This window comes from Hoplias malabaricus, chromosome 5 (assembly GCF_029633855.1).
Source record: "Hoplias malabaricus isolate fHopMal1 chromosome 5, fHopMal1.hap1, whole genome shotgun sequence".
In the NCBI taxonomy this organism is placed as follows: Eukaryota; Metazoa; Chordata; class Actinopteri; order Characiformes; family Erythrinidae; genus Hoplias; species Hoplias malabaricus.
Window position 1 is genome coordinate 43873793 of NC_089804.1, and position 12454 is coordinate 43886246.

General features: G+C 40.2%; 1 protein-coding gene across 5 annotated transcripts in view; it reads left to right on the forward strand.

The window, feature by feature from the left end:
* The window catches only part of src (v-src avian sarcoma (Schmidt-Ruppin A-2) viral oncogene homolog), a 77173-nt gene extending 68994 nt beyond the window's left edge, over positions 1–8179 (forward strand). For all 5 annotated transcript variants that reach the window (XM_066670882.1, XM_066670881.1, XM_066670884.1 and 2 more), the window contains 5 exons: positions 3301–3480; positions 3832–3908; positions 4093–4246; positions 6017–6148; positions 7171–8179. In XM_066670882.1, the coding sequence (XP_066526979.1) occupies positions 3301–3480; positions 3832–3908; positions 4093–4246; positions 6017–6148; positions 7171–7379 (752 nt within the window). In that variant the 3' untranslated portion in view covers positions 7380–8179. The remainder of the gene's footprint in view (positions 1–3300; positions 3481–3831; positions 3909–4092; positions 4247–6016; positions 6149–7170) is intronic.
* Positions 8180–12454: the final 4275 nt, after the last annotated feature.

Below are 12454 nucleotides of genomic sequence, written 5' to 3' on the forward strand. Positions count from 1 at the left end.
TCACTGTCCATCAAAAAGGGATTCAGCCTCAGACAGATCATCCAATCATCATGCAGAAGCTGAGCGTCCGGGCCAGCTGAGGCCAGCCCACTGCCCCATAGACCCCCAGAGACGCTGAGCGTCGGATGGGCGGGACAAAGCCCAGCATTTATCCAATTATCCGTCTCGTTTTGCTGCACTTCGCTGCTTCGAGCATCCACACTGTTTAAAGCACTGTGATGCTGTGGGAAAGCCGCATCTTTACCAGTGATAAGAAGCTGATTCTGAACAAAAGTTGAGCGCGTTGTAGTGCATGTTTATTCACTGACATGTACACATAACAGAATATATTTGATCACTTATTTTTTGACATTTTAGGGGAAGCTGAGCTTCCCTTGCAGTCTTCTCTTGCAATCACCTCTGATGTTAACTATGTTAACTTCTACATAGAGAACACTTGCAACCACTAAGACTGTTCAGTGTTTCCCCAACAATAAACCAGGGATCATCCCTGATAAAAAGGCTCTCCTGAAGGAGAAAAAGGGGGCCTTTAGAGCAGGTGACAAGGAGGAGCTGAAAACGGTGCAGAGAGAACTGAGAAGGAAGATCTGAGAGGGGAAAAGAGGAAGATGGACAACCAGCTGCAGCAGAACAATGTTAGCAGAGTCTGGAAAAGCCTGAAAACTATTTCAGGATAGAAGATGCCTGACTCCCAGGTGGTAGCGGAGCAGAAGTGGGTGAATGAACTCAATCTGTTTTTCAATATGTTTGATCACTCCACCTTCCCTCATCTTACACAGACATTCCTGCTGGAACCCCCCACTGTCTGGCACTACCAGCAGACTGTTTAACACCCTCACTCATACTCTCCACAACTATCAGCTCACAGCCATCTCACACTGGATCTCCTGATAACGATTCTCACTCCAAATCCACATACTTCGACACACAGCACCCGCATTCTAGTCTGACCGTCACAATGTCCCAGGTGAGGCATGAGCTCAGGAAGGTCAAGGTGATGAAGGCTGCAGGTGGCATCAGTGCCAGGCTACTTAAATCCTGTGCTGTGTGGGGTTGTTGAGCACATTAGCCTGAAGCTGGGGAGGGTACCACAACTGTGGAAAACGTCTTGTGTGGTGCCAGTGCTGAAAAAGGACCTCAGCGATTACAGGCCAGGGGCACTGGCATCACGTCTCATGAAGATACTGGAGAGGCTAATCCTTATTTTCGATCTGTGGTTAGTGCATTTATGGACCCACATCAGTTTGCCTACCAGCCTGGCATTGGGGTGGAGGATGCCATCACCTACCTCCTACTCACCTGGAGAAGCCTGGGAACACAGTGAAGATCATGTTCTTTCATTGATCTAGAGGAGCCTGGGCTTCTGAGGGACAAACTGGAATATTCAAGGGTGGACCATCACCTAATAGGGTCCATAATCTAATAGGGTCCTGGATTACCTCACCAATCAACCACAGTATGTGAGGGCATGGGACTGTGTCCGATAGGTTAATCTGCAGCAAAGGGGTGGGTGTTCTGCTATTGTACATACTCCCCTTCATATTTGAACATCCAGGGAACAGACATTGAGGGGTGACCTCTTATAAGTACCTGCGTTTTCACTTGAATAATAAACTGGACTGGTCGGATAATACTACTGCACTTTACAGAAAAGGACAGAGCAGACTCTTGCTCAGGAGGCTGAGGTCATTCGGAGTGCAGGGTCCACTCCTGAGGACCTTTTTTGATGCAGTAGTGGCATCAGCCATCTCTTATGGAGTGGGCTGCTAGGGCAGCAGCATCTTTGCCACAGACAGGAGGAGACTGGACAAACTGATTCAGAGGGCCCACTCTGTCCTGGGAAGCCCCTTAAACACAGTGCAGATGGTAGGAGAAAGAAGGATGTTAACCAAGTTAGCATCAATGCTGGAGAATGTCTCTTACCCCATGCATGAGAATCTGACAGCACTGAGCAGTTCCTTCAGTGGCCGGCTGCTTCACTCCAAGTGTGTGAAGGAACGTTATCGCAGGTTCTTCCTTCTGCTGCTGTTAGACTTTACACCCTGCACTGCTTCCACTTAACCACTTTACAACCAACTTTCCTTTTCAACCAGCACTGCTCCCAATCATGGCCAAAAGATTTGAGAATGGCACAAATTTTGTTTATCACAGTTTGCTGCCTCAGTTTTTATGGTGGGAATTTGTATTAACTCTTGATTGTGAATAGTAATTAGATTATTTGCAATTAATTGCAAAATAATTGTCATTCCCTGTCATGAAAATAACCTTATCACAAAAATGACTGCATTCCAGACATTGCATTTCAGCCCTACAAAATGGCCTGCTGACATCATTTCTCGTTTGCTCAGGAGAAAAGGTTAATGAGGACAAGACAGCTCATATATCTCTCTCAGGCTGATTAAAAGAGCAGACCAGTTGCTTTAAAAGGGAGGTGGTGCTTTTAAATTTTCTGCTGTTAACCATGGTTACCTCCAAGGAAACATTACAAACACAACAGTCATCATTACATTTCACTAAAAGGGTTTGTAAGGTAGCACCCCATTTATCGAGTCATCAAATACTTCAAGAAGTGTGGTTCAGTTGCAGTGAAGATGGGTTCAGGGCAAGAAAGACAAGAAAGTGTCATTACCATCTCCTAAAGAGGATGCAGTTACAAGATTGGGTCACCACCAGTGAATGGCTAGCTCAGGAACAGCAGAGGGCAGGTGTGATTGCATCTGAATGCAGAGTGAGACAATGGCTTTTGGAGGATGTCTTGGTCTAAAGAAGGGCAGCAAAGAAGCCACTTCTCTCCAGGAAAAACAGCAAGGATAGACAGACATTCTGCAGGAAGTACAGGGACTAGACTGCAGAGGACTGGGGTAAAGTTATTTTCTCTGATGAAGCCTTCTTCAGACTGTTTGGGACATTTGGAAAAATGAATGTCTGGAATAAAAAAAAGGCCATGCGTCCTGTGTCATGCCAACAGTACAGCATCCTGAGATGATTCATGTGTGGGGTTGCTTCTCATCCATGGGAGTGGGTTCGCTCAAAATTTTGCCTAAGAACACTGTCATGAAGGAATGATATCAAAACATCCTCCAAGAGCAACTTATCCAATCGATCCAGGAGCAATTTGGAGATGAACAATGGTTTTTCCAGCATGATGGAGCACCATGTCACAAGGCAAAAAATTGTTATCCCTTTTTTATTACATTACTGTCCCTTTAGCACATTGTAGCACTTTGAATTCCCCCGTTGTGGGAATGATAAATGATATTATCTTATCTAACATTGTGTAATGTTCCCTGCTGTGGTCAGGCACATGGAATGGGACGACGCGTGTGGCTATAAAGACTCTAAAGCCAGGCACCATGTCTCCAGAAGCCTTCCTGCAGGAGGCTCAGGTCATGAAGAAGCTGCGGCATGAGAAATTGGTGCAGCTTTATGCTGTGGTGTCTGAGGAGCCCATCTACATTGTAACAGAGTACATGGGGCAAGGTCAGTGACTCTCCCTGATCCTGTGGGTCTTTAACTTTCAGGGTTGCCTGGGGCCTTTAAGATCAGTGATGTTGAGGTTTTTAAAAGTTTCAATGCTACTGAAGGAGGTCAGTGATGCTGAGGGTCTTTACATTTATTTTGCTGGGGGTCTTATTATTTTCTCTGATGATGAGCAAAATGCCAGTAAAGCAGAGGGTCTACTTTCAGTGATGAGAAAGGTGTTTTAAATCTAGATTTAAAACATTCTTTTATTAATCTGAGGAGCCTGGTGCCTCCGACTATTTAATTTCTGTACATATACAGCAGAAAGACCCTAGGACTGATGTGCTTCTCTTCTCTGGTTTCACAAAGGAAGCCTACTTGATTTCTTGAAAGGGGACATGGGGAAGATGCTGCGGTTGCCTCAGCTGGTAGATATGGCCTCACAGGTGAGTGACCTATAAACCAGCCTCATTCAAGTCACATCAGCAAGCTGTGAGAAAGCACACTAGCTGCAGAGGCCAATCGTTGGACTGCAACCTGATCTACTGCTGTAAAGGAGGCAGTTACTTTAGGATGACTTGACTACATTGTGTGCTCAGTGGGGTTTGTTTGGGTGTATTTTGTCCTCAGATTGCATCAGGAATGGCATACGTGGAGAGAATGAACTATGTACACAGAGACCTCCGAGCTGCCAACATTCTTGTAGGAGATAATCTTGTGTGTAAAGTGGCAGACTTTGGCCTGGCACGTCTCATAGAAGACAATGAATACACAGCCAGACAAGGTGAGCTACACAGCAAAGGGTAGTATGTTTATCTCTGTCCCTTTATCTCGGTTTGTCTCTTCCTTCCTTTTTTCTGTTTTTTCCTCCTCTCACAATTTACTCTGTCACACTCACACAGACACACACACACACACTCTCTCTCTCTCTCTCTCTCTCTCTCTGTCTCTCTCTCTCCCTAGCCAGTTCTTTATAACAGATATTGGTCTAGATCAGTGGTTCCCAAACTTTTTCTGTCATACACCACTTTTTTGGGATGAGAATAATTTTGTACTCCCCTTCACCCAAAAATGACATATTAACCCCTCATCTCTTTAATGACTGGTATGAGCTTGCTTTCAGATAGTCCTCATCATATTTTGGAAATTGTGGCTTGAGAAAACTCATCATCTGCTGAATGTTTAGCTCTCACATATTTGACCATCTTTTGCTAGCACTGCTCAAACTGTGCCTCCACTTTGGGAACACCCCTGGACTAGATAACTGCAAAACAATCACTCACTCATAATCTTTGGGTGGGGGCCAACACAAAGACTCTTAGTCTGAAATGGCTTAGGTTTTTGTTTTTGTGTATCACTGGCTGAGCCACAGCTGAGAAAAGAAGTGTTTGGTGGAGAGGCTTCCAAACCTTGAAAAGCATGAAACAAGATGAGGATGTTGCTCTGTGTCTTCTCCTTAGGTGTGTATTACTGGCTTATTTTTTGCTGTTACAGATTGCATAAGGTGGACCTGACCCCTAATTCAGGAGCCAGCTAACTGCATGGAAGTTAACACAAAACTAATCAGTTACAAATGAGTTTCTGTGGTAATTCAAGGAGTGTATTAAAACTTAGAAGCTTAAACATCAACCAAAATTATCCATCCCTCACTGAATTTATTTTTTGTCCTTCATGACAGATAATGGACTAGATAACTGCAAAAAAAATATCTCACTCAAAATCTTTCACACTGTTATTATGCCTCGTTTTATAAAAAAATTAATTGTAATAAATCCACTGGATCACTAGGCAAGATATTTTTTTGCTCTTGGGCTCCCCAAGTTCACTTTCTGCAGTGTTGAGCCTTGAGTAGCAACGGCAGAGTCAATGTTTCAAAGAGTAGGACACATGCTCATAGCACGTATATAGGCGGCAATTGTGCACAAAACGTACCCATAGCTGCCAGATGTTTCACTCCTTTGAGTAAATTTTTGAGTTGTATTCTCATAGAGCACCTTGATTCTTCAGAACACCCACAAGAATCTCAATTACCGTGGGATATTATGGAATATAAATCTACATGCCAATTTGCAATTTGACTCTGGATCTTTGGATGATCCCACCTCTAATTTTTCTCTTTTCTTTCCCTCTTCTTTCTGTCTCCTTTCTTGTCTTTTTTCTCCCCTCTCCGTATTCTCTTCCACATCAGTTTTTTCTTCATTTGTCCATATTACTTTTTCTCTTACTTCCTTCTGTTTAATTTTTCTTCATTTTTGTATCTTTTTCCCTTCTCTATTTACTCTCAACTTTTTTTCCTCACATTTACATTTCCCCCCTCATTACTCTCTTCCCTTATCTTTTCCCTATGTTTATCTCTGTGTCAGTCTTTTCTTCTCTGCTATATTCCTCTCTTTTCTTTTCTTCTGTTATTTTTCGTCTCCTGTCCTATCTCCTATTTGTTTCACTTTTTACCTCTTTTCCTCCTACACTGTTTAGGGCTGCTTTATGTTTTCATACTATGCAGAATCAACTGTGCATCTTCCGAACACACACAATGTTCTCTCTATGACCACAGGGGCAAAGTTTCCAATAAAGTGGACTGCACCAGAAGCTGCGTTGTACGGCCGCTTCACCATCAAATCAGACGTGTGGTCGTTTGGGGTTTTACTGACTGAACTGGCAACCAAAGGCAGGGTGCCATATCCAGGTGAATATGTTTCAGTGGAAAAAATTGAGTTATTGCATGTGGAAAATGAACTGAAATTGTGCATCACTGGTTCAACCTCCTGATATCTGGGGCCTGTGTATATATACTGTGCAATAGTTTTAGGCACCAGAGATTGAGATTTAAAATAAATTACATAATTTATATATAATAAATACACAATAAAATAAATACAAACAACAACCTAACAGCCAACGGTAGAATAACACCTAATAATATTGTTCCAGTAAGGGTGATATTCTGTGTGTATATGTGTTGGTTAACTTTTCCGTGGCAGTCCAGATGATTTGAAGTTATCATCCAATACCTAGTTTTACCAATTAATAAATAATGATTTTATATTTATTTCTTATTAGTTTTATTTATTTATTTATTTATTTGTATTTACTGTGATTATATATAACTTTATACAGGCACCACACATACTGAGAAGGGATTAATTTAAATATATATAATTATCATAGGTGCCTAAGACTTCTGCACAGTACTGTGCACACACATACACACACACACACACATATATATATATATATATATTCGGTCCATTCCTCTTTGTAAAATATGCCTTGGAAAGGAATTTGAAAACAATCTGAAAGTAATTTGAGCAGTGTGAAGAGTTTGAGAAGGGTTGCATTGTAGGGCACCGGGAAGTGGGATGGTCTTATTGATGTATTGCAAGTCATACAAGTTGCAGAGTAACCCAATAGCCATGACTGCGGACATTCTGTGAGCAGGGATTCTCTATGAGTCATTTGGTCATCTTTACAGGCTCTTTAAAAACATGACATGTTAAATAGGTCCTAGTGGCCCTACCTTTTCTGAATGCACACTTCCAGTATGTGTAGCTCACAAAATTTTGGCGATATAACCTTTGTCTTCTTTCTGAATGTCAATGTAATTTGTTCACATTTGCACATGCACAACTCTCTCTCTTTCTCTCTATGTGTATATATGTGTTAATATACTTTTAAATATTATGTCAACCACATTTTTGATCACCTCAGGGATGGTCAACCGAGAGGTGCTGGACCAGGTGGAGCGTGGTTACAGGATGCCCTGTCCAGCAGAATGCCCTGACTCCCTTCACGAGCTCATGCTGACCTGCTGGAGAAGAGAGCCTGAGGAGCGTCCCACGTTTGAATACCTGCAGGGCTTCCTGGAAGACTACTTTACTTCCACTGAGCCACAATACCAACCAGGGGAGAACCTGTAGAGAAATTGAAGAGCAGCTTTAGAAAAGGCCCTGCTGTACTGTACCACACTCCATTGAGTATTGGGTGACAGCTATGTTGCACAGTGAATGGAGAACACAAACACCTTTTTGTTGTATTATCCACAAAAAGTGGTGCTACAAAATACCTCTTCACCTCCTGAGGTCTTGCTTGAACTCCTAATTTTTTCTCCAGCTCTCGTTTTTTAGGTTAATATTGATCCTTAGCTTGATACTTAGCTACTTCTCTGACCTCATTGTGTTTCCACCCCGCCTTTCTTAATCTCCTTTAGAGTATGCTCCAGATCTGTCACTCTTCCCCTCTTAACACACTCATCCCTTGCTCCACTCACTTACAGGTCCTCCCTCCCCACACCGAGCATTGCCGCATTTACTCCTGTGTAAGGATTTGAGTTCTCCACAGAGGCCTTAGCTTTCAAGGAGAAGCTGGTGGGTGGATGAACCTAGAATGCCACCATCAGACAGCTGTGGGACATGATTTTGAAGTGAGACTGGTTTGATAGATGGAGACGGGCGCCTTCCTGCTAAAAATCTTGCCGTCTTCCAACGTCCATCAAGGACCTTATGAACTTATTGAACCTACAGTGAACCGAAGACCAAACTCATAGCAAAATATAACATTCAGCCACTAATATAGACTCCATCTGTTCTTAATCTGCTTTTGTGCTCTCATCCAACCACTTCTGTATTTTTATGAACCCAACCACTACTGAAGTCTCATTTTTAACATAGAGACAACTGGTATAGTCATGTGATCATATGTGACAATGTGGAAAAGACAATGTGGTTTTATACTGTTTTATTATATATATATAAATATATAAATATATATATATATATATATATATATATATATATATATATATATATATATATATATATACTAAAAAGTATATTTTATTAATGAAATCTTTTGGTATAATCAAAAAAAAAAAAAGGTTCTGTTGGCTTTGTAATAAGATTTCAATTGTGTGGTATGAATATCAGTTTGATGCATTTAAACACACCCCCTCAAACCCCTAGTTGGTTTGGTTTTGGGCATTCTTCTTTTAAAGACTTGATTTGTGTTTTGAAAAACCCTATACTTGTGCCTATATTTGTAAGTTTCAAGAACCAGGAGATAATTTTGACTTGGTCTTTTTACCCTAGAACCACTGAAAAGCAGTTCTCTCCCTGCAACTGAAAAAAATGGCAATGTAAGGACGACAACCTTGGAGTATCTTATATTTGTCATTAGCTGGGTTGCCAGACACACAAGCAGAAAACATAGGAAAATGGAGGAAAGGGTGCGTTCCTCAATAAGATTCTGATCAAGGCACAGTTCTATAAATGGTGTTGTATACCTGCTGATACTATATAGAGTTAAAAGACCTTTCAGGAGTTGTAGAATATTTTTATGGCTGATAATGCTCACTGGAACTGTGAATAGCAGAAGAATTAGCTTAAACAGGTGCTCACTGGGATACTGATGTTTCCAGTGGCCTAAGGTTATATTTGCATTTTGCCATTTTGGAGTATCACCGTTGCAGGGAGTTGATGAGAAGTCCCATGATACCGGTCAGCTTTTTTCTGTAAATACCATACTCTGGTCATATTTACTGTAAATATCCTTTTTATTCATATTGCTTAAAAGCGACATTCACAATTTAAATAAATTAAAAAAAAACACTTCTTGTAAAATTCAGAAGGTGTTTGCTCACCATTTGCTAGCTCTCCAATCAGTTTGTGTGCTGAGAATGGGTCTAATGTATTTACAAAGTCTCAGCATCTGAAAATTGCTAAAAAAAATGTAACAATAGTCCAGTATGCTGACCCTCTCTCTCTCTGCTCACGGCAGAGAAATGGCATCTGCAGTTTTTAGACAGAGATGTCCAAACATTGAAAAGCATGGATGCGGATATTGCTCTACACTTGCTCCATAGGCGGGTAATATTGATTTATTTTTGCTGTGGGTGGAACTGACTCTAAATTCAGGAGAGCTCCTATTGCATTAAGTCATGTTTACACATATGTATATACTGCAAGTACTACAAAACTACATGAATATTTACCAACAAATTTCTGTGGTAATTCAAACAGTGAATAAAAAATCTTCTAAACATAAACAATGGGGAGAAAATCATTTCCCCATAATTGAATGATGTAGACTTTAAAACGTATGATTTTCCAGCCTCCTCCCAAACTGTACAATATGGGGTGGTTTTCCAGACACGGTGTAAGCAACATGTAAGCTTTACTGTTTTAGAGCATCATAATGACCCACTGCCATTTAGTACAATGCAAATACTTACGGCGTTCTTACATTGCACGGTACCTATTCAACTCTGCTCTCTTCAGCGTTTTAGCTTTATACAAATCTGGTACCTAGTACCTGGAACTGGTTACTTATTTAGTCCCTGCTCACTCATGGCTCCAAGCAACCTGTGTAGGGTTGTAGCGTGTAAACCTTGCAGAGCACTGATTGGCCAGAGAGACTTGTCAATCACAACAAAATATAGACAGCTGTTTGTAAAATCTACAATTTACATCATTCATTTATTCATTATCTGTAAGCGCTTATCCAGTTCAGGGTGGCGGTGGGTCCAGAGCCTACCTGGAATCATTGGACGCAAGGCAGGAGTAGATAGATAGATAAACACTTTGGTAGGAGGATTGGTGACTCAAAGTGCCCATAGTTGAACCCATCGCAACCCTGAACTCGATGAGCGCTTGTTAAACAATGCTTAAAATTACAGTCACTTTTGTGGTTTCCAAAGCTTGCAGTTCCCATTACTACATTTCAGGGTGAGCTGTGCTAAGGGAAAAATGACCAGGGACCATATCCCAAAAGGCATGTAAAGCTGAGCTGAGTTGAGTTTGTATTGAACACAATATCCATCTTATGACATACACAATCAGAAATCAATTTCACTGAATGTAAGATTGCCAGGCTGCTACTTAGCAGGCTGTTATTGTAAATATAAATATGTTCTTAATTACTTGCCTGGTTAAATGAAAGGCCAAATAAATAAAATAAAATAAATATTGGGCTGAATCAGCAAAATCCAGTGTCTTAAAGAAGCCTTCAGATGCAATAGGCACAACTACACCCTGGCTAATGGCTTGTAGACACCACCTCATCCAACGTTCCTTCTGAAATGGTGGGTATTAATAGGAAGTTTGTTTCTCTCCTGGGAAAGCCTCACACCAGCTATTTGAAACTTTCTGTGGGAATCTGATGACATTCATTCATGACTCACAACAAACACCATTACAACTCATTCCAAAAGAACTGGATGGCGCTCCATCCACCCGATTACTCTGTTTCACTGCTACAAAGCCCAATGCTAATCAGATGTATGTATGTATATACTTCTAGCCCATGATTGATATTAGGCATGGTGACATAGGTATATTTCTTTGGAGATTATACAAATAGCTGTGTATGTACTATTGACATTTATCATGGCAAGAGCATTTTAAGTAGCAGAATTCATTGCTTATAAGGAATGTCTACATGTTTTTATAGTAGTAATACTACTACATTACCTATCCATGTTACACTTAGTTATGCTTTTTTGTAGCTAGTCTTGAATCTTGCTAGAAATACTTTACAAATGGCAACAATCCAGTTCAAAGTAATTAGAACTTGTGTTGAGTGTGTGGGTTACCACACAGATCAGAATGAGCTGCGAATGTACAAAAAGTGCTTCCTTTTATGTTGAATTTAATCCTTTTTCTGAACTACTGAACTGAAATTCCATAATTGATTGAGGCATTAAGCTTTATTCAAACAGTAAACACGTCTTATGAATGTATGACACAGGGCTGAAGGCACGATTGGACCCCGAATTGGCGAAACTTCATGTGTGGCATCACACTTAACAAACAGATACCAGCAATTTTGCCCTCAGCACATTAAGTACATTACTTTCCCTGATGTTTTAGGTTTCTTCAATGGTATGGTTTCAGTATCGGTTTCAGGATATTTAGGCAGGTATCATATTGAAAGTCATAATTTTGGTATCGTGACAACACTAATGTATATAAATTAATACAATTTTGTATAGTTAAAAAGGTAAGAGCAATGTTGGAGGGTAAGTGCACACATTTAGCTTTGGAAATGGTTATGCCAACACATTTGCACATGTTTTCATGTTTAAAAAAGGTTTCTCTGGCTAACTTTTGCAAAGTATATTGTGTCTATCATTTCTCATTTGATTGAACGGGAATTTTCAATGTTTAGCCAACAATGAAACTGCGAAAGAACATGCTTGTGGGCAAAGTTTGAATCAGATTTACACTCTGGCTCTATTTGTATTTTGAGTTGAGACTGAGTTGATCCATGGGAAGATGCTTATATATGCATTCTGGGTGTACTAATTTATTTGACAGTAGCTGATATTACTTGTATGGCTAGCCATTATTAAATTTAGATTTTTAATTATTAACTTTATTCCTGCATTAATGCTCACTGTCCATATATTTAATCCCCTGCTACAATTATTTTGTTTGAATTCATTTTAAAATAGGCAGTATTGTTGCTGCTTTAGGTGGTTTTGTGCAAACCATTCCAACTTAAATGCCCTGTTTCCTTGAAATAAAACTGCTGTATTAACTGAATAATTCTGCACTCTGTGTTGCTGTGGACTATAGTCTATGGTCTGTCTCATTCAGATCATTCAGAGCAGATGCACTAGATTTAGATCTAGATTTTTAGGTTAGAAACGGTGGTTTGCTCTTAGGTGGAAAATGGACTTATGTGAAATACGTGTTTAACACGAGGAACTGGAAAACAGCAATTTTTTTTTGTTGTAAACAACGTTGTTTTACAAATTAGTCTTTCTTTCCCTTTGTTTAAATATCTTCACACCTTATAAGAGTACTCAGCCTATGCATGTTTTTCATTCCTGTAAAATATCTGCTATTCTTTTCTACTGCTTTTTCTCTCTCTCCTGCTTTCAGAATATTGTACAGTTCTGTAATGCAATGACTTGTTTAAAATGTAGAAGAGAACTTTGCAACGACAGATGTATACTTTTAAAAAAATAAATATAATACCTTGTTATCTTTTGTAA